This window comes from Zonotrichia leucophrys, chromosome 10 (genome assembly GCF_028769735.1).
Source record: "Zonotrichia leucophrys gambelii isolate GWCS_2022_RI chromosome 10, RI_Zleu_2.0, whole genome shotgun sequence".
Classification (NCBI taxonomy): Eukaryota; Metazoa; Chordata; class Aves; order Passeriformes; family Passerellidae; genus Zonotrichia; species Zonotrichia leucophrys.
In genome coordinates, this window is record NC_088180.1 from 16,850,200 (window position 1) to 16,872,687 (window position 22,488).

Sequence of the window (22,488 nt, forward strand, 5' to 3'; positions counted from 1 at the left end):
TAGTGTTAAAAAGTGGCATTTGACACTTTATATAAACATAAGCCCAGGCACGGTGCAGTAACAGCAGCAGGTGATGGCAAAGAGGGTAAATCCAGAAATCCCTCGTGGGGAGCAGAGCAGCTGGGGCTGCGCTGGGAGCGCAGGATGAGCCCCAACAGGGAGGAGCAGGAGAATGCCAAGGAAAGGGGATCAGGAGAGCAATGCTGGGAGCTCCCTAAGCAGGGCTGGGCTCCTAACTAAACAGGGCCTTGTTCTCCAAGCAGGATTTGGCTCCCTCAGCTTGACTTTACTTCCCAAGCCCAGCCTTGCTCCTGAACAGGGCTCAGCTCCCTCAGCTCGACTTTGCTTCCTGAGCCCGACTTTGCTCCCTTAGAAGGGCTTTGCTCTCTGAACAAGGCTTCGCTCCCCGAACAGGACTTGCTCCTTAAGCCGGGCTCTGGTCCTTAAGACGGGCTTTGCTCTTTAAACCGGGCTCAGATTCCCGCCCAGGAATTTGGCGGGAGCCGCCAGCAGCCGGCAGGGGGCGCCACGGCGCAGCGGGGCGGGGCCAGGGGCGGGGCCGAGTGTCCGGGGGCGGGGCCGGGGCTGAGGGCCGGGGCTGAGGGGAGGGGCCTGTCCCGGTGCCGCGCACACCCCGCAGCTCCCGCCGCAGCCGCGCAGCGCCCGCAGCCCCGGGGCCACCGCGCCCCGACCCCGCGGCCCGGCAAGATGTGGCGGCGCTGGGAACCGGGATGGGACGAGAAGAGGGAGCTGCAGGAGCTCAACTCCCGCCTGCGGGTCTTCGTGACCCGCGTGCGGGAGCTGGAGGAGGAGAACCGCTTTCTGGCGCAGGAGCTGGCGGAGCTGCGGGAGCAGGAGCTGATCGGGCTCCAGGTGCCCGAGCAGGAGCTGGCCTGGCTGCGGATGCAGCTGGAGGAGCTGACCCGGGCGAAGCTGGAAGCGGAGCTGGAGCGGGACGGGCTGCGGCGGGAGCTGGAGGAGCTGCGGGCGCTGGGCGCGGAGGTGCTGGGGATGCGGCGGCGCCTGGAGCCCGAGCTGGCCGCGCAGCGGGCGCTGCTGGAGCGGCTGCGGGGCGAGTGCGTGGCCCTGGAGGAGCTGCTGCTGGAGCTGCAGGCCGAGCACGGGCACATGGCGGAGCGGCAGCGGCGGGAGGCGGTGGAGATGCGGGAGCTGCGGCTGAACCTGGCCGCCCTGCCGCCCCCCTTGGCCGGGCTGAGCCTGGAGGAGCTGGAGGAGACCTACGAGATGCTGCTCAACCAGAGCTGCCGGGAGACCCTGCTGCGCTACCAGGAGCAGATCCAGGTGCTGCAGGAGCAGGAGGCGCAGCGCAGCCGGGAGAACCTGGAGCTGCTGCGGGAGGAGAGCCGGCAGTGCCGGCAGCACCTGGAGGATCTGCACCGCCAGGGCGAGGAGCTGGTCGCGCTGCGGGAGCGGCTGGAGCAGGAGATGCTGGCCCTGCAGGACCGCCACGGCGCCGAGCTGGAGGAGTACCAGGTGGGTGGCACATGGGCCCCGCTGCCGGGACTCTCATGCTTCCCCTGACACTCCTGTCACTCGCGTTTTCCCTTCAGTTCTGGTCCATGGCGCGATGTGAGCCTGACTTTCCCGTCCCTCCTCCTCGCTCTGCTCCGGGAGCAGCTAAAGCCGCTCTCACTCGGTGTGGTCCGGGCTTTCCCACCCCCCTTTCCCTCCTGGCAGTGGGATCTCCCCAGGCTGGAGGAGGAGGTGGCCCAGCAGGACCTTGGGCCCTTCTCTGTGTGGGGCGGGGAGTCCCTCAGAGCCCCGGGGGGTTTGGGGAGAGCTGGGTGTGACTCAGAAGGGAGACAGTGACCCTGAGGACATCATCCTGGTGACAGGTGCTCCCTTCCCAACCTGCCCTCGGCAGGTGGCCAAGAGCATGGAGCAGGCACACGGCCTTGCCAGGCTCCTGGCAGGCTTGGCAGGAGCGTTGGGACACGGAGCAGCCCCTGGGAGCAAATGAACCGTGGGACACGGCCTTGAGGCTTCGGGGTGGCCTGTCCCCATCACAGAAATAATCCGGAATTTCTTCCTGTTTTACACCCATTCCAATGTGTGCCTTGAGCCTCGGGAAAAGCCTGTGGTCCACAGCGTAGTTAAGAAAACTTAGTGTAAAGGCGAGAAGATGCTGGAGGTGGATGTTGGAGGTGTCAAGCAGGGGTTAGAGCGTGTGCAGCTGAGGGTTTGTTTGTGTCAGGATGGTGTTCGGTGTGATGTGTGATCCCCCGTGTGTGTGGGAGGGGATCAGCTCCTGCCGGAACAGCGGAGTATCCGCTCATCCAGCTCCGAGGGGAGAGCGCATATTAGATCATGCAGCCCATCCATCCATTTCCTGAGGGCAACATTTCTTTTGTTCATTGTTAGACCCTTTATTAACACCCTGCTGGAGCTCGGTGTGTGCCCGAACCCCGTGTTTGCCCAGCTTTGTGCAGATTATGGAGATGTTGGCAGCTGGGAAGGGACTGGGACCTGTGGCTCTGTGTGTGTCTGGTTTTTGTACTCTGCTGGATTGTTTGGAAGCTGCATAGTTTGCAGATGCTGTGAACTGAGACAGATTAGGTATGTAAGAAGTAATTGGAAAGGCTCTTAACTTTTAAATATTTTTTTTCCCGTTTTTGACAGGACAATTCATTCTGACAGTCACATATGTAAACGTTCCCAAAGCTGTAGGATGACATATGTAAATCCCTCATTAATTAAACCTATCCAACAGACAAAACCTGCTGAAAATGTAAAGAAGAAATAAAGCTCTTAATTTTTTCCATTTTATATTTAAAGTTTCTTAGATTTCCAAAACATGACCTTCTTGCTGTCTGTAATTTTTATTAGGGGTTTATAATGAGAGTCATCATTGCTCAAACTGAAAACGTCTAAATATGGAGTAAACAGAGCATTTTGTATAGCTTGCTGTCCATGCCACAAGTTTTTCTACTACAGTCAGTGAGAATGGCTTTTATTTAACTTTTTCAGCTCAGGGAGGTGTTTTTAAACCAGTTGTCTTTATATCTGGTTGTACTTTTAAAGACTTTTCTTTGAAAGAGCAACTGGAGAAACCCATTGTAGATGACAGCACTCTATTGCAGAAGTCAAATAATGAAAATCAATGGATGCCCTTGAATGATCCTGATGCAATGCTCCAAGATGGATTGTTATTTTGACACCAACATCACAGACTTCTCTGGTACTTTCATGAATGTTTGGCATCTTTAGATTTTACAGGAAAAATAATTTCAAATCTTAGTAATACAACAACAAGAAAAAAGTGTGTTGAAAATATCTGACCATTTTCACCAGAAATTAAATATTATCTAGATGTATATTCAAATATGTCATAGGGTTTATTAATTCTGAAGGATGTTGTGTTTGGGTTTAATGAAAAATGCCTTTTTGCAGCTGCCAGTCTGCTGTACATGAGAAATAAAATCTTTTGCTCACATACAGGAAGAAAAATTATGGAATGCGTAGGAGCAGCTGTTTCAGGTTCCGTTCTTGGGATCAAAGCTTTTTTTTTCCTCACTCATTTCTCTTACTGGTTGAAGTATGTTCAGCATGGGTTTTAAACTGCTCTTTAAAAAGCATCAATTCCATGCTTATTTATTGTAGAGTGTCATGTAAAAATTATATGTATGTACAGATTAAAGTCAAGTTATTATTGTTCATTGCAGCTGCAATGGCAATTAGATTTATTCATATTTTCCATATATCATCCAGTTGCCTTATATGTTCATCTTTGCCTCCTGAACTGCCCTTATCCTCCCTGAAGCTTTCAGCAGTGTTGAGTCAAAAAAAATAATTTGGAGTTATAATGCAGCTGAACCAGGCAGGCAGTAAATCATACACTGGAAAATTTTCCCTAGTCCTGAGTGCTAAAGGGATGAACTCAGTAGGTCTCTTCCTTCCATAATTTTAGCTGTGTGCCATGAGAATACTGATGCAAAAACTCCTGGTGGTTTGAAAACCCTGAATTATTTGGATGTAAAACCATCCATGGCCCATCCTGCTGCTCTGAAACGAGGCAGATATTTTTAACTGATAAGAGTGGGTTTAAGATCAGCTCCTGTGTCAGTGCTGTGAGCTCAAGAGAAGGAGAAAACAATCTTGTCAAATGCACATTTAATGCTGATATGTCATGTGCCTTTCTCTGTGTAGCAGTTTCAAGCCAGGCAAGTGCAGGGTGAGTTCCTCCCCTGCTGAGCCATGAATGAGCCATGGGATCAGTAAATAGTTCCAGATGGAAAGGGCTGGGGCCTGGAATCCTCTATTCCCTCACTAGGTACAGCTTGGACAACCCAAGTAAATTCTTTCCCCCCTGCTGCCCTTCTAAAATTTCCCAGTGCTGCCTGGAAAGGAGCACATGAAGGGTGAGAAAACAGTTTCTATTCCTTTATTTAGTCCTAGCAGGACATCCCAGGGATTTGGGGGCTGTGATTGATGTGGCTGGGAAGCAGATCTTTCCAAGAGAGTCCTGTGTGAAGAAAACACCAGATCTGCCAAGCAGAGGTTACCTTTTGCAAAATGGGTTTGTTGGCTCACAATCTGCTGGACTTTGATGGATTGGTTCCTGTGCTTTTTGGTGTGCTTGGAGACAGCACTTGAGGCCAGTTGTCTTCTGCTTTGTGTTTGAGCATCAGGGATGGAGGGCTGGGTGTCTGGCTGTCTGCCACCAGTCTATAGAGTGTCTGCTCCCACTGGAATTAATTCCTTTGGAACTGCTGCACAGCTGGCTGGGCTGTGTGGCCCCTTATGGTAATCATGAGCTCCAGCTCTTGCATCCCCAGTGCTCTCCAGCCCCATGGGCAGAATCCAGGTGGATTTTCAAGCCCAGACTGGAGAACTTGGGGGTGAGGGACTGAAGCTCCTGTGTTGTTGGATAGGTTTGAAGAGCCCGTGTCTTTCAGAGCTCTCCATACTCTGTAGTCCAGTGTAGAAATTTCCTGTATGGATTTTTCTGGGACTGCATTTTAAAGCTCTGCACATGTATAGGTTTTAATTGTGGAGGCAATAAACATCTGAATCATTTAACTTTTGTACAAGAGCTCTTAGGGATTGGTTTTCTTCTTCACCTTCTGCTGACTCCTGGTTCTGTTGCACCCTGGCCATTGTTGCTGGGTAACCTTTTCCTTTTAAAAAACAGTACTTGTACTTTTCTTCCCTTCTCACCTCGGGGTTTTCCTTTGTGTCTGTGCTGCTCTTGAGCAGGATTGTTCCCTCAGAGCTGCTGAAGGTCTGCCTGGCCATGGGATGGTGCCTCCCCTGGGTCTGCGGGAGGATTTTGGGGGGTTTTAGTGCTCTTTCAGATAAGCAGATATGATTTGTCTTCTGCCATAAAAAGGGAATTTTAAGTACACTGAAGACTGTAGGCAAGGGTTGTCGTGTCAGGGGAAACATCAGTGTAATCATTTAGCAAGAGCTGCAAAGGCAAATGAAGAAATTCATGTGTTATATAGAGAACTGTACCCACGTGTATAGGCAAATATAGGCAGCTTCCTTCATAGAGCTTTCTTTTTAGTTTTACTTAAAAAACCCAAAACTATTAATGTTTGACATGCCAGCACTTTATATTCTTAGTTCTTACTTCTGCCTAGCACATCATGCTGGCATTAACAGCAGAGTCCCCTGCTGTATCTTCATTTTTATGCTGTTGCTCATACTGTGATACTGGAGCACTGGCTGCCTGTAAGTGATATATTTTGAATTTTTTAAAACTAAACCATCAGTGCCTTGATTTTCCAGTTTGATTGCAAAGCAGTTTTCAGACTGAAATCTAAAATACCCTGTTGTGAATTCCTGTTTAGTGTTGTACATGAGGTTTTGCTCTGTAAATGACATTTCAGAGTTCCTGCATATTGCAGAGTGACGTGAACAAAACAGAATTGGGCCTTTGTTTATATTTAATTTCTGTCTTCCCAGCCCCCAGAACAAATTGCAATCTATAGCATATTAGTTAGCAAGGTTAGAGATTTGGTATTGCTGGATGGGCCTCAAAGCAGGTGTCCAAATACTGCAGAAAACTTGAAGGAATCACTGGAGGTTCATCTTTTACCTTGTGAGCACTGTGGGCATCTACGGATGCTCAAATTCTAAAACTGGTTTGAAACCAGACATCTGTGGAACTGAAAATACTGGAACTGAAATAAGGTTCTCATGGCAAAGCAATTGCTGAAATTTCTGATCTCAAGTGTGATTTAAGTGTGTCTTAAAATGACCAAACAAGTCACATATAAGTCTTGTAAAGAAGTGTATTTTCCTTGTTATGTGTGCTTAATAACTTTTGAACAGGGCATCTGAATGGCTTAAACTGAATTATTTTAACCAGCTTAGTAAGGAATAAAGTGAACTTAGCATAAAATTTGCCTCAGAAACAATTTATTTCAGCTTGTATATGGGGAGGTGATGGAGCTGATTTCTTCTGGTTCTTGAAGTGATAGAGCACTGATGTACTTTTGTATAAGTTTTTATTTTAATTAAATTTTTTATGTTTTAAGGCCTTGAAGTTTACATATTTTATGTTCTTTCAAAACTAAAAATAATTTGTTTCTTTTCAGAGAATAATTGATGCCCTGGAAGAAGAGAAGCAGTTCCTGACCATGTCAATCACAGATTACCTGAGGGACTACCAAGAGCTCCTGCAGGTGAAAGCAGGCCTCATCCTTGAAATTGAAACCTACAGGTAAGATTTGTGGTCACACTCTATTCTCTAGACAGAGTATAATTTAAATCCCTTTTTATAGATATGGGAGCCCCATTCATCCCCTTTCCAGCATTTAAGATACAAGCAGTGACTTTGGGAGTCTCAAGGCTCTACAACCAATATAATTCATAGGAATCCTATTAACCTGGTACAAATATCATGGTATGTAAGAAACCTTCTTAGTCCTGGTAGAATGGATATCAGATTGATGGGGATTTTGGGGGCAATATTTGGTTACAAGCTGAGGAGGCAATATCCCTAAATTGCAATCAATAAAACTTGAGGTTATGCAGTTGCTGTCAATTTACGTGGCACATTTCATTGTTTAAATATGTTGATTAGCCACCACCTGCAGCACTGATGTAAGCAGTGAGTTCCCCATCCTTGTTGCAGTTGTAGGATAGTGGGAAGATAACAGAAAAGTCCGTTTGATTAAGTCCTGCCTTTCTCCATCCTTGATTTGTTATGAAAACATGTTTAGATCAAATGGGAGATAAGAGCAAGCAACATTCCTGCTAATGAATCTTCAGGACTGTACCTCTCTCTAGCCACTAAATAGCTGTGGGGTTGAAAAGGCAGAGTAATTCTCTTGTCTGGGAATCATGATGTACACGGCACAAAACTGATTTGGAATGAAAAAAATCCTAAATAACCCAAAACTGATGAACTGGAGGAAGATCCTTCCTTCTTGTAAAGATGATGTGTTTTTTCTACAAATAGCACAATATTTTCAACAAATTTGATTGAGATACTGATCTTCAAATACAGAGAGATGTGCAATTATTACTGAGGAAAGGGATAATTTGTGAAAATTTATTGTCAGGGTACTTCTGTATTTTTTTAAGGAGACTGCCTCTGTCATTACACTGGATGCATTATTAATATTCAACCTGTGTAAATAGATGGGGTGTTTCCAGTTAAATATAATACATGCTTCTGTGTCCTAAAGCATTAATGCTGTGTCCTGAATGTGAACCAGTAAGTCTGGATAAAGAGAGCACCAGCGGAGTTATGGGTGAGGTGTGTGGACTGTCAATCCACTGATGCATTTGAAATTTAATTTCAGTTGCATAACTGAAAATATGGGAAACTTGAAATAACTTCTGAGGAGCTTGATAAGGAGCAGTGAGCAGAGAATGTCTTCATGGAAGAGCACCAACAGTCTGTTCAAGAAGCCTTGTCTGCAAGGAGGCACAGACCAGGGCTGATTTCTGGAGGAGATAAAATCACAGACAGTGGGGGACGAGTAATCTGCAGTCACTTGATAAGCAACAGTGTGTTGCTTGATGTTTGGGGATCCCTGTGATCCTTGGAAAGCCAGCAGTGTCTGGAGCATTACTGTGGAAGTGCTAGCCAGCTGTGATCCTTATCTGTGTGTGTTAATTCTGTTAACTTTGCTAAAAAACATGATTCTTCTGAATTTAGTCCCAGCTCTGTTGTTGACTTTCACTGCTGTCGTTAAACTTTCTCCCTTGGTTTATTCATCTGCAAAACAGGATTAGCGCTGTCACAATAGCAGAATTATCAGAGTTGTTTTGATGATTAGTATTCATCCAGAACTAGGAATGATAATGCCCAGATATTCAGTTGTTTGAGAACCTTGTAAGCCCATGAAATTCTGGAATTTCTCCAGAGTTGTATCACTGATTATCTGAGTATTATTGGCTTGTCTAAGGATTCCCTGTCCTGGTTATAGAAAGGACAACAATTCAGCATCACCTGCAGTGTGTTTGTTGTCCAGTTCAGAAGCTCCCTAATCCATAGGGTTTCTTCATCTGATGGATGTGAATGCAGCTTGGGTCACTGATGGCCTTGGCAAGGCAGATGTCAATGGAAAAATGAGCATCTGCCCACTGAAGATGGGATAAGAATAAGAGAATGGGCCTTGCTACAGATAAAAAACTTCCAAATGCCAGCAAACAAACTTCTTTTAAAATATCAGAAGCTGAAAAGCTATTGTTTTGTGGTTTTACATATATGCAGTTTTACCTATTCCACTTCTCTACTTTTTCTCTCTTTATTCAAGAAAGTAGTTCATTCCTTCTTGTGTGTCTCTGTCAACCCTGCTGTGAGAGGAGACCAATCCGTAAGGTCAAGTAGGGGTGTTCTGGACAGCTCATTCATGTGCTTTTTCAAATCCTGTTCCTCTCCCAGGTCTTTTTACCTGTGGAAAGAAGGGCATGTGAGCACAGCTTCAGTTGGTTTTCACAGAGGATGCTGCCATATACCCTGGCTTATGCAGACTGGAAACAAAAGCCACCTATTCACACTCAGTTTAGCATCCTGAGCTTTCCATGGAGAGCTTCCCACCAAGGCCCTGGCATTTCCTTTCCTCCTGGCCCTGTAGGTTGAGGGTGTGGTAGCTGGTCTTGGGGCCTTTTTGCCTCCCACCGTGTGTTTTCTTTTTGTTTTACAACTCATTCAGTTATGTTACAAGATCAGTTCTTTCCATTAGTCACCATTGCTCCTGGAGTGGGAAGAAGGATCACTGCTGCAAGGAACACCCTTCCTGAAGGTCCAAGTGTGTTTCCTCTCTGACTCTGCTCACCCTTCCTGCTCTGGGAGCTGAGATTCACTCAGGAAGAGAAATATGTGGCTTTGTGGAATTACACCTCATGGGAATATTCATTCTTAAGCCCTTTTCTCACTGTTGAAGTAAATATTTATCAAGTGTCTCACAGTTTTGTTCTGTGTCCTTGGAACCCTTCAAAACCACAGCTACTTAACTATGCTTAGGTTTTATTTCCAGAGAGAAGTGGTGAATTAGTCACCCTGTAAAAATCTTGATTTTAAAAAGAGATAGAAAACCTGCCTAGAATCTGAATTACTCTCAGATCTTTCTCCTTAGCTAGCAGAAACTTCTCTTCACATAGCAGAGGCTGCCCAGAGGCTGTACCAATAGGTTCAGGAGCTTTTCTGTCCTCTCTCAAATATGTTGTTGAAGGGCAAAATATTTCACTTTGAAATTCCAGTGTGATAGAAGCGTTCTGTTCAGGTTACCACCCTGCATTCTGAAGCACCAAAGGCTACAAAACTTTTTTCTTTTTTATTTCCACGGTCATTGTTAGGATCTCTGAACACACTTGCCAGGTGAACTTTGACTTGTGTTCCTCCATCAACACTTCTGGCCCTTTCCATGCCTTCCTCTCACAGAGTCATCACCAGCATTAAGCTCCTCTGAGCCACTCACCACAGCTTTTTCAGTCACTCTCATTTCTTCCTCTTCATAACTTGTACCATCCAATAGGTTCCACTCCTGTATGGGTTTCTTTTTGAGAACACACTGAGTTTGCAACACCTGGGGAATTTAACATGCAGTACCTGCTGTTGTTCACACTCCTTGTTCTCCTGTCCTGGGAGGATGGAAAAAGGGTGTGGAATGGCCTTGATCCCCTTCCTGGAGAGGTGGGGATTTTTTGTAACTCCTTAGCAAATACCCAGGATAGAGAGGATGAGTTTTTATGGCTTGCTGGGCAACTGCCTCATCTGAGATTTTGGGTTTCTGTAGTTGAAATGAAGTCATTACTGTCCTGAATGCCCATAATAAAATTTGCACTACATCCTCTTGTTCTCTTTCCCCACCCCAACCACTTTATCTCCTCCTCCTGCTCTCATGGACTGGTTGTTTCTGTTGTCATCCAGCACAGGCTGACGAGCATGGCCCTGCTAACTTTAGATAAATGCCATTAATAATGAGATGAGCTAACAGTGCAGTTGGATTATTTTCTGGTAACACTTAAATTAAGTGTTAACAAAATGGGAGTATATGTCATTTAGGACCTGATTTCCAGGAAGTAGCTGACATGGTTATTTTTTTTAGAAGAGTGCTGCTTGGGGCAATGTTTTTTTTTATTATTACTATGAGTGCTTAAAAGTTCATTCAGTTGAAATTAATTCTTTGGGCAGTTTAATTTTAAAAGCAGACCTTACCACCAAGAGGCTGTTATTAGGAAAGGATGCAGAGGAATAGAGAAGCAAAATGACTTGCATAAATTCAAGCTATGGTCAAGCAGAGCAGCCCAAGCTGAGTTTGCTGGCTCAGTACAGTACGCTGCTCTTTCTCGTGCCAGTTTAGTAAGCCAAGCTCAGTTTAACATTTTCTTGGTTTCTGATAAGCATGAGGTCATACATATTATGAAGTGCCCAGTAAAATACTGATTCTCTGTCCAGTTTTACAGAGGTTTCAGGAAGCTTTGCCTTTCACTTTCAGTAGTAACACTTCAGATCCAGCTTTTCTGTGGGCTGCTGCCCTTTGCCATATACAGTTACCTCCTGGAACTTATTTTTAGTGACCTCATGGGTTGCTGCAGCAACTGAACAACTGTTGTTTTAACAGCAGCCAGAAATCCTTAGTCAAACTCCCCGCATTCCTGCTTTCCTTCGTCATGGTTAACACTTTCCCTGCCAGCTCCTGGGTGTGTTTCTGCAGCGTCACCACCAGCTTCTCTGGCAGGTCTGTCAGAGAAATTTGTTTGGCACTCACTGGCTCCATCAGATCAGATGTTTGGTCTTGGGAGCATTACATGTGTTGAAGGGATCTAATTCCCATGAAGTCTCTTTCAGCTTGGAGAAAGATAAATTACTTTTACTGTGGGTTTTTTCAGCTCACAAAATAGAAGGAAAGATGCCCATCTGAGCCTGTTTTAGGTAATTCTAACCCGGCTTTTCTTCTGGATCTAGGCAAATCTATCAAGGCTAAGAAAATCTTGCTAATGATATTTTGCTGGTGCCAAAGTGATCAGTCATGGGAAGTGTGAAATATACAGGTGATGTTAACACACCTGCTTTGTTAGTTTTGACAGAAATGTCCAGCAGAGGCGTTTGTACCCCAGTCCTGAGTGGCTTTCAGCTCCTGCCCTGGGGAGGCAGAAGCCTTGGCTATCACAGTCCTCCAGCCTTACTCTTGCCAGCTTTGGTGTTGCAGCTGTGTCTTATCAGTGCAGAACATCTGGCATTCCCAAGGCCAGAAATGCTGTCAGTGGCTGGTGGGAGCAGCACAAACCCACCAAGTTCCTGTGCTGCCTGCAGCCTTGCCTTGCCCAGGGCATGGCCTGATGTAGCATTTCCAGGCTGCTGCCCTGGCGCTTCCTGGAAGTGTGGGAGCTGTTGGAGTGTCACTGCCAAAAGGGACAGGGACACACACAGAGGGCATTAAAGGAGACCAAGCAGTTTCTGACACAGAGAATTTCCCTACTCCTTTTTTGTGAAATGTGATGTGCTGATTTCCAGTGGAATAGGAACTAAGAATAGTTAATTTAACACTGTAAATTGTTTCCTCCAGCACTGTGTTTGATAGCAGCAGTTATACTTTCCTTCATTTTTCATTTCACAATGATACAACTTGCAAATCCTCCTGTAACAGTTCCCTCATATCACACTTCAACACCACCTTTACTACTCTTTTACAAACAGGAAGGTTGCTGTCATTTTTTTTTTTCCATTTTGACTTTTTTTTTTGTAAAACATCTTGCCCAGAGAAACTGTGGCTGCCCCATCCCTGGAAGTGTTCAGGCCAGGTTGGATGGGACTTGGAACAACCTGGAATAGTGGAATGTGGCAACTACAGGATAATTGTTTCAATTCCTAAGACTTATAAATGTAAAATATTATGCTTATTGTTCCCAATATTTTAATGAAATGCCCTTTGTGTTTTGCAGAGCTTTGTTAGAAGGGGAGTGCAAGCCGTGGATTATATGGAGAGAAGAGTATGCAGGGAAATTGCCTCAAGGTAAAATATGAATATTTTAAAACTAATTTTGAATTAAATTAAATACAACTGGAAATCATTATGTTATACTCTTCCTGATGTATATTTTTATGGGTGTATTGCAAAGTGAATATTGAATTTGTTTTGAGTGTTAATATTTTAAATCAACATATTGCTCTTCTATGTGAGATACCTTATAAAATCATGGCTTGAGTGGAGGACATAGGGAGTGATGTTTTGTAGCTCTAAAGAACTTTTGGATGTCCATAGGTCTTAAAGAGTTCTGAAGTATAAAGCAAGAGGTGTTTAACAGAACATGTAGTTAAAAATAAGGAGTTCATCATCCTGAGGCATTGTGAGTGTTAAAAAGTTCACGTGGGTTTAAAGAGATATCTTAGCAGAGTAATGAAAGACAAATCAAAGACTCACTAAACATAAAGATACCATTTCTATCTTAGGAGCTGCAAATCTCTGGAGGCTGTGAGAGTATACAAGGGAAGTATCACTATTTACTTGCCCTGTTCTTATACTCTTCCCTGTGTATCTACTTTTGGTCCCTGCAAACAGGGTTTTAGATAAGATAGACCTTCACTGTGACTGCTGTGGACATTGCAATTAATAACAGAATTAATCTGGATAATACTCAGGAGTTTAGCAATGTGGGGTCATTATTGTAGTCCCAGAAGACATTTGAAGGCTGTGTATGTAGCAGGAAATGCAAGAGGCTCAGGCTGAAATGCTCACAGAGCTCTGCCTGTGCTGTTAAATTGTGAACATTGTGCCTGCATCTGGACAGCAGAGTTTGGGTCTGGACTAGCCAGTACTTCTGCAGACAGTGCTCAGCATATTCACAGAACAGGGAAGGAAATACAGAAATAATACAGGAGACACTACCAAAAGTCAGAGAAGATGTGGTAGCTTTTTAGGAGTGAGAGATGTGTGTGTGCAGTACTGGTTGGTCTTACCTGTCAGATATTCTGGAACATTGTATTAATTTCTATAGACAGAGCCTAAAAGGTTCTTTGTTTCTCTCCCTTGTTGTTCTTTACTGTGAGGCTATGAAGGGTTGTATTTGTGTTTGCAGTTTCTAGTATGTGGTGGGAGTGTGCCCTTGAATGTCAATAGGAACTAAGAAACTTCAGTAATGAAGTAAAAAACCCAGCCTGTGATATCAGCATACATTATTTAATAAGAAGTTGTAAATGAATGTCATTATAAATATAAAAAGTGTAATTCCTCAATAAATGCCACAATACCCAGTAGTGCACAACAGGTAAAATTAGCAAGATCTTGCAATTTGAGAAAAAGCTTTGCTTTCAGCTTTAATGTAATTTACCACAGACTTAATTAACAAGCAAAACCTACAGGAATGCCTGTACAAAGCTCCACTGAAAATGAAGACGTGATTTCTTTCATAAAACATAGTGCATGTTTTCATAGTTCATGCCCTCTATTTGATGATATTTTAAATACAAACCATTATTTTAATGCTTGGTCACCTGTGCTCTCTTTGCAGATCTTATAAACACTTTGTATACAAACTACACTGATATTTACTCTACTTATCAAGAAAGCAATAGAAGTAGAACTTCACCAGCTCCCAGGATCCCTGACACGAGGCACAGAATGCCAGTGACAAATATGAGCAGCTCTGCACATTACTCAGCCCACTCCACACTGTCTGGATCACACACAACAACGGGGGGAAGAACTTTTGGAAGGGACCTGCTTGGTTCAACATATCGCCCTTCTACGACTGTCACAAAGGATGAAAGGATTGTAACAGACCACAAAGAGCTAAGAACATTTACTCCAGACTACAGTAGCTGGAGAAGCACTGAAATGCAGCAAAAGAGGATTCCAGAAAGGAAGAAAACAGAAGTTACAACTTCATCCACAGTATCTTTTTCAAAGGAATCAACACATGCTGAAAGATCAGACAAGGACCACAAGCCTGATGCTGAAAGAAGTAAACCAGGCTTCACTAGATTTCCAGCCTATGAGCTGATTACCAATGCAAAACCATCTAAATATGAAGAAACTATAATTGAAACTCGGACCACACTAAAAGACAAAAGAGGTGGCAGCAAACCAACCGATGAGAAGACATCTCTGCTGAAAGAAAAAGATAAGCTGGAGAAACAAACAAAGGATGAGAAAAAGAAAACTGATGAGAAATCTTTTATAGAAGAAACTCTCGATTTTGGGAGGAAGACTGAGCAGAAAAAATATATCCATGAGGAAATTAGCCAGAAGGTAACAGGCAGTGATAGTTCTGCTGCAAGAACTTTGAAAAGCGAAGCAACCAAAAAAGATGCAACTGTGACCTCGGAATCAAGAAGCAAAGATGTCATTGAGGTACCAATCACCATTGAAAGGCCTGTTCCTGACAAAGAGCCTCATAGAAATAAAGAAGTAAGGGTACAAGGTGTTAAAACTTCCATGGGAAGAGAAACAGATGAACATGTAACTCAGTCTGCTGAAACTCGCCTGAGGATTTCAGAATCAGAGTCCAGTCTGGAAGATCAAGAGCAAATTAAGGATGGGAGCCATAAAATGGGAGCTCTGCCAACTGAAAGCATAGCAGAGAATATTGTTGCTGATATTCTTAAAAGTTTCACACACTCGTCTAGTTCACAGATGTCGACAGACACCAAAGTGACTTATTTTGATAAGAAAGAACAGGAAGATGAAGGGAAAATAAAGACTGAGTTCACAGTGCAGTCTCAAGTTCAAGAAGACATAGCCATTTCTGATGAAGGTGACTTAGGACACCTATCAAACCAGGATGTTAGAAAAGTGATTCGAGAGGGCGTTGAGGGGACTCCTTCCAAAGAGGAGATAGAAGATATTGTCCATCACGGCCTGAAAGGAAGCGAGAGCGGAAAGAACGTGTCTGTGAATGTGGAGATTGTAGAGGAGCCACTGGATTACACCACCGATGAAAGGAGTGATTTTTCAACACCTTTCCAAGTAGAAGAAGTGGAGGATTCATTCCCTGAGAGGGAGAGGCGTTATGGTGAGGAGGAACAAAATGTCACCTTCACGTATGAAGATGTCAAAAAGAAGAAACCGCGCCATGAGAGCTTCACTCATGTGGAAGAAGTAACTGAGGAAGATGACTCACCTATTGAACAGAAATATTTTGTATCTGTTCCTGATGAGCATCCTATTATTAATGAAAAAGATGATGACTCAGTCTATGGGCAAATTCATATTGAAGAAGAATCAACTATTAAATATTCTTGGCAAGATGAATTTTTGCAAGGCACACAAAGTAAGAGAGAGGAAGGTGCAAGGTCTCCAGAAGATACCTACAAAGTGGTGGGAGAGGAAGCCAGTGCCCATATTTTAAAAGAGCATCCTCCTGAAGGTGAAAGATCCCATGTTGAATCCATTGTTATTGAAAAAGAAATTAAAATTCCCCATGAATTTCAGACTTCAATAAAAGGGCTGTTATCCAAGGAAACAAAAGACCCTAAACATCAGTTGAAGGAAGCTTTGGAGCAGTTGGAGGGCAGTCTCCCAGAAAGTGTGAAAGAGGAGCTCTCTGCATTAACAAAAGACAGCAGAGTGGACGCTAGTAACTTGGCATTTGATATCAAAAAAGTTGATCAGAAGGAGGAGGGGGGCTCAGTGACCATTGTTGCTGAAGTCAATCTGTCCCAGACCCTTAATGCTGATGAATTTGATGTAGATCGGCTTGGTGAAGTAATCACGAGCGAGAAGGAGAAGGCAACATTACACTCCCTGAAGAAAGAGAGCTCAGATAGGAGCAGTGGGGAAGTTTCTTCCCAGAGTGACAAATACACTCCTTTTGCCGACCAGGAGATCTACAGCTCCTCCACGACGAGGCGCAGTGGTGGCACTGGCTATCACACCACTGAAAGGGTCGTTTATGACGGTTCGGTTTCGGAAACTGCAGATTATGGAGAGGCCTCTCACTCATCACACTCAGCTGATGAGACCAAGTCCCAGAGGCGTGTCAGGGTTGGCCCAGCAGAAGTCCAGGGGTTTGAGCAGGTCCTGTATGAAGGGCCTGGTTCTGAAACGCTGGAGCTCAGTGCCTCAGAAGATCTCGTTCAGAGAGAGGGGCTGTCAGAATTCAGCCAATCTGTGAAGCACTTCAAACTGGGCCCCAACGAAATCCAAACCACAGAACAAGTCATTTTTACAGGCCCTATTACTACAGTTGTAGAAGAGATGGATTCTGGAAATCTTTCTCAGAAGGTCTCCACAGACTTCAGCAGGACCACAAGACGTGTCACAGTAGGATCAAGGCAAATGACTGAAGGAATGTCTTTTGAGGGGTCGGGTTTGGACTCTCTGGCACTCAACAGCTCAGATGGCTTTTCCCAGGCTGAAGGGGCTGTGGATGTCAGCAGATCAATGAGGCACTTCAGGCTGGGCCCAAAAGAGGTTCACACTGAGCACGTTATCTTTGAGGGGCCCATCTCCGGTAAAGTGGAGGTCAGCAGCACAAGGGACTTCTCGCAGGCAGAAAGTTCAGTCAGACAAGTCCAGATGGGTCCCCAGGGCTTTATGACAGCTGAAGAGATCATCTACCAGGGGCCTGCCTCTGAGCACACAGAAATCACTGAACTGGAAGACCAGACCCTTTCAGGAGGCTCAAGAGCCTTCAGGCGCGTTCAAGTAAGTCCTGCAGGAACTCATGCTGAGGAAATCATCTTCTCAGGACCCATTGCTGGAGTGGTGGAAGATCTTTCACAAATAGCAGAGTCATCTGAGAGCAGCAGCTCTGTGAAGCATGTTAAAGTAGGCTCCAGGGAAACAGCTTACACTTTCCAAATGGATGTTTCCAATATGGGTGGAACATCTGCAGAACAGCAAGGGGCAAGGCTGGTGTCCATCAAGCAAGAGCCTTCTGCTGGTCAGCCACAGGTCATTGTTGAAAGCAACCAGCTTGCAGGAAATGAAAGCACAAGAAGTGGCTACGTTCTCTCCAGTTTTTCCCAAGATCAGGGGGAAAAGGTGGTGGAACAGTCGTATTTTGATCAAACTGTGCAGTTGCAAAGAACGGTCGGACAAAGGTCGGATACTTCTGAAGAGAAGAAAGTCGCTTTTGTCTACCTGGACCATGAGGAGGAAGATGATGAGGAGAATGATAATGATGGACAGTGGTTCTGAAAGGACTCTCTGATGAAGCCTACATAGCAGTTTGTTTATACCTATTTTATATTATCCTTTTTTTTTAAAGAGAAAAAAAGGGATGGGCAAACACTCAAACTATTTAGATTATTAATGCTGGACTGAGAAGTGTTGAATTTAAGCCTCTATTCAGCACATTTTATTTTATTGGAAATTTTATTTTTGGGAGAGATCATGCTCTTAATATTTTTCCTCAGAGTTCTGTGTCTAGTATTTTCAGATTTTTCCACCCATAGAAACAGGAATTTGCTACTGGGGAATTCAAAGGATTCTATTTTTCTGTTTGTTTTATAGCACACCAACTATTAAATGTGTGCTTGAATAGGACTTTTCAAATTATTTTTTTCTTAATACTGTATTGTACTTGGTTACTACAATATTACTATGCAATTCGATTTGAATCTCAAGCTACTGACCACAAATTTAACAGAATATGAGACTAATGAGTGGTAGTAGCTGATTTTCAGTTCCATTTCTGTGTAGTTATATGCAATACCTAATGCATACATTATAAGAGACAGTTATTACAGCTATAAAATTAAATATGATCCTGTAGGATCAAACTAAGCATAGCAAGACTTGACAAAAGTGACATTATTTTTATAGCTTGAATGCAGTGCAAAAAGAAAGAGGTAACACTGAGGTAAGAATTTCTCACAGTATTCTAGGTGAGAAATAGTGAATTTTATGGTTAGACAATAGTATATTTAATATATCTCTAAAATGAAAACAAATTTTAAAACTAGACTGGATGGTGTTCCCACTGAGGTAAGGAGAACTCCTTACAGAATCGGTGGCTGTGTACATTAGTAACCTCAACTTCCTTTGCAGTTCATGGGTTACCTGATACTAGGTATTGCTAAAGGCAAGTGTGAAGAGTCAGACATGACTACATAGTGCCTAATTTCCTAACACAGTGAAATTAGCTGATATGTGTCCTGTTAGAAGGAAACTTCTACAAATGACATTGATGACACTTATGATCATTGTGTGTCAGCTCATTCCCAGATAATCCTTTGTTTACAAACAAGATGTCCTTTTCAATCACTCCCCCTGCAAACCCAACCTGAGATTTGAATTTGTTTTTCTTCTTTTTTTTTTCCCTCTGAATGTAACATGTGCCTTAGGCCAAAGTTGCCTTTTACTTAAATCGTTTGCAAATAAGCTAATTTCACTTGAATTGCACATTGGTTGAATGAAGGACATAATTTCACTTTATAATTCAGTGACTTTATAAGTTCAGCTTGGAAGCCAGCACAGCACCACTGGCTGGCCTGACCTGGGCAGTGCTGGCAGTAACAAAAATAGCCAAAAAATATTGTCACTGAGGTAAGGAATACCATACTGGACACGTATGGAAGTACCAAACAGAGGTGAGAAGCTGCTGTTTCTGCACACACACACTCACAAACACAAGCACACACTCACTCGCTGTGCCCACCTCTGCAGAGCAGACACACACCTGGCTGGGGAGGCTGAGCAGCGCCAGCCCGGCCAGTGCTGACTCCCGGATTTTCTTCCTGTGGTTATGTAAGCCCAGTTTTGTGTGTGCTGATCCATCTTAGAATCCAGTTAGACTATCTTAGTCTGGCATGACTAGTCACTTTTCAGATTCCTTACTATTAACAGAAGTAGATTTCTCAAAGCTGACTGCTGCTTTATACTATGAATGTAAATGCAAAGCTGAGAAGCTCCGTGCTGACTGACATATCCTGCTCTCTCAGATATAGGACAGTTTAATCCATGTGTGCCTTAGTTTTACTAAGTTTGAAACTGTACAAAGCTATTAATGTTCCAAAGATTAACTCATGAGGTTTGTCTGCACTGCAAAATTTTCTGAATGTTTTCCTCATTTTGTCTGGAATCATTTGTTGAAATTGGAAGTTCCACCAACAGCTGGAAAATGAATAGGAAACTGAGTTGTGTAGAAGCACTCAAGGCATGTAATCTAAGCTTATTTATACTGTTCACTGTGTAATAGATAATATTTTTTCAAAACTATTCCTATATGCTCAGAAAAGAGCCTGTGCTTCTATTTATAAATAGGATGTTAATTATTATAATACTTCTAATCTCATCCTATATTTTTGTTTCCTTAGTTGACTGTATGATTTTAAAGGTGGCAACATCTCTGTGTTTAATAATCATGTACAAGCCAGAATTTTCCAGCTAGGTGCCATACTGCCTGTAATCAGATTCTGTACTTCAAGTATCAAATAACTGCATGAAGGAAGAAGTCAGGTCTGTAGTAAGCAACAGAGGTAAAAATAATGAGGTAAGTTTTCTTGGAATTTTATTCAAGACTTACCATTCTCTGTAAAGCAGATACAAGAATATCTGCAGAAAATATATTTAGCAACCAACAAGAAGCTACTTACAATGCCAAGCCCATTGATGAATACATTGTGGAATCTTTGACAGATTCAGGTGCTCCTTAGGAACAGTGATGCCAGAACTGTTCTGTTTATCTTCACCTGCTGAGAGGATTATAAGGTAAGGTGAGGGAATAAACCAGTGAGGAGCAAGTGACTCATAAAATGCAGATGCCCTTAGCATTGAAGGATTTTAAAAAATTAAAAATCAGTGTTGCTTCCACTGAGGCAACAACAGCTCTTCAGAAATTCCTTTGCACATCACTGTCAGATGCAGTAGGTTATGCCAAGATACCTTTCTGTTTTGATACATAGTCTAGAGGAAAAATTAGTTCAGTGGATTTTATTTCTATTTAAGAGCAGGATTTTAATCAATTATTGGGAAGCTAGGTTATTGCAGAGTACTGGAAATGTGCATTAGCATGATTTTAAAAGGATTTTAACATTTTAGGCACAGTTCCTTTGCATTAAGAAAGCCTGTGAAAACAAAGTTGCCTCACATATAAAAATTCAAGTTTTAAAAAGTTTTAATATAAGCAACCCATTTTCCACTTAATTCTTATTAACCTGACACATTTAGACATAATGGTAACTTTTGGATAATTCTACCTTCAGACAGCAGAGTGTATTTAGGTGGACAGACATATCCAGCACGCCTCGTGGCTGCATGTGCAGAACTGGGGCTGTAGGTCCATGAATTACTAATGAGAGCAAACATAACCTACTCCCTGGTGTACTAACTCACCCAAGAATTATATCCTGTGGCTGAGCAGATTGGTGACACACCCTCAGTCAGCATGCACTTCTGAAGCTTACTCATATTATGCTTTTTATTAAATAGAAATAAAAACTTTATTTCTTTATATATCTTTAATCCGCTGAGTTTGGATTAAACAAAATGCTTTTAAAATATAATTAGCATTTTAGGGAGGGTAAAAACTCTGTATTTCTATGCTGATATAGACCAGAAGTGGGGCACTGTTTTTTTCAAATGTGTAAACCACTGGTCTAGGAAGCAAATAGAGCATAGAAGATCAAGAAGGATGTGTGAGATAGCGAGAGCTCTGTGCTGCTGATGTTTGTGAACAGCAGGTGTTTCAAAAGACGGTCAGAATGTTGAACCTGGGTTTGTTGATGTCAGCTGTGTGAAACTTTGCAGGCAGCTTGTGTTCTGGTCATTTGCAATGAAACTGCGTTTTTTGTGGTGGTATAAGCTTTGTGATTTTACACTTTTTCACTCTTGAGTATTAAACAATGAAAATCAATGCAGATGTTTCTCTTTCTTCCTGTCTGATGTTTTTAAGGCTGCACTGTCCAAGAAAAAGGACTCAATGTCTGTAAATACCTTGCTCTCAGGCTGGGCTAATTTTGGTTCAAAGAATGAACCCAATTTTTCATTCCAGCAAAGATTCACCTCTTTCAGGCTGATCATAGACTTGATGGCAGAACATGGCATATTCCTTATTCCAACTGCACACAGCACGTGGGGACCAGCAGTGGTTGTGGGGTGCCACAGGTAGTGGGAGAGGCAGAGTATAAAGCAGCACAGAAGGTGGAATTCCCTGAGATTTCAGCATCACAATTGTCCTTGGAGCCTGGCACTTGACCGAGGTATGTCTTAACTTTTACCCTTTTCTAGTAAAGAAATTGTTTTACACCCATTTAAATCTTTAATGGAAAATAATTATATATATACACACACACACACATATATATTTAAATGCTACCCTCAGTGTACTATAAAGTTCCTTTTTCTGTTTAACTATGCAATTGATTTGTAATGAAAACATCACTCATACCTTTAACCCAGTTTTCTCTTAATTAAAGAAATGGGTCAGAATGAGATTTTATGTGAAAGAGTGAGACTTTCTGAAGAGATCCTCCATTTTTAATACACTGAGAGAAAAGCACACATTCTCCATATATTGCAAAACAGGGAAGAAACTATCTGAAACTACTGTCTAAATCACAGCATAGTCTGAAGATGGTTAAGTGATCAGCAAAATAGTTTCCACTGGAAATGGCCTCTGTCAGAAAAAGTATGTTTTCAGGCTCTATTAAGTGAAGCAGTATTGCTGTTAAAACTCTCAATGGTGAAGATCTGATTTCTCTGAAACTTGATGTGTTTCTCTGAGCAGTGAGGAATGGCACTCAAAATGGGTTGGTTTTCAGTACATCACAATTTCAATTTCCTGGTTTTGACAACTTGTCAGTTGTGATAACTTTTTAAAGATGCACTGAAAATATGGGGGTGTCTCAATATTCTAAAAAGGAGAGTTTAAAATTAAAATGGAAATAAAAGATATTTGTTCATACTCCAAATTTAAATAGTTTAAAAGGTAAACTCTTTTTCCTGCTGTATGTCTGCAACCAACAAAATAACAAGCAACCTTTTCTTCAGCTAGGAAAAACTGGGTTTTGAAAGATGTTATCTCCAGCTATTGGGTATCCCAAACCACTGGTATTGGTTTTGATTTCCATTTCCAAATCATAATGTGAGGTTGGTGTGGCAGGAATTTACTGCTGGAATC

The 22,488-nt window shown here is 43.0% G+C and overlaps 1 protein-coding gene across 1 annotated transcript; it reads left to right on the forward strand.

The window, feature by feature from the left end:
• The first annotated feature begins 632 nt into the window (after nt 1–632).
• SYNM (synemin) lies at nt 633–21,216 on the forward strand. Its single transcript, XM_064722132.1, has 4 exons — nt 633–1,494; nt 6,564–6,688; nt 12,367–12,437; nt 13,933–21,216. The coding sequence occupies exons 1-4, from the start codon at nt 709–711 to the stop codon at nt 17,562–17,564; spliced, it is 4,614 nt and encodes a 1,537-aa protein (XP_064578202.1). The 5' UTR covers nt 633–708; the 3' UTR covers nt 17,565–21,216.
• Nucleotides 21,217–22,488: the final 1,272 nt, after the last annotated feature.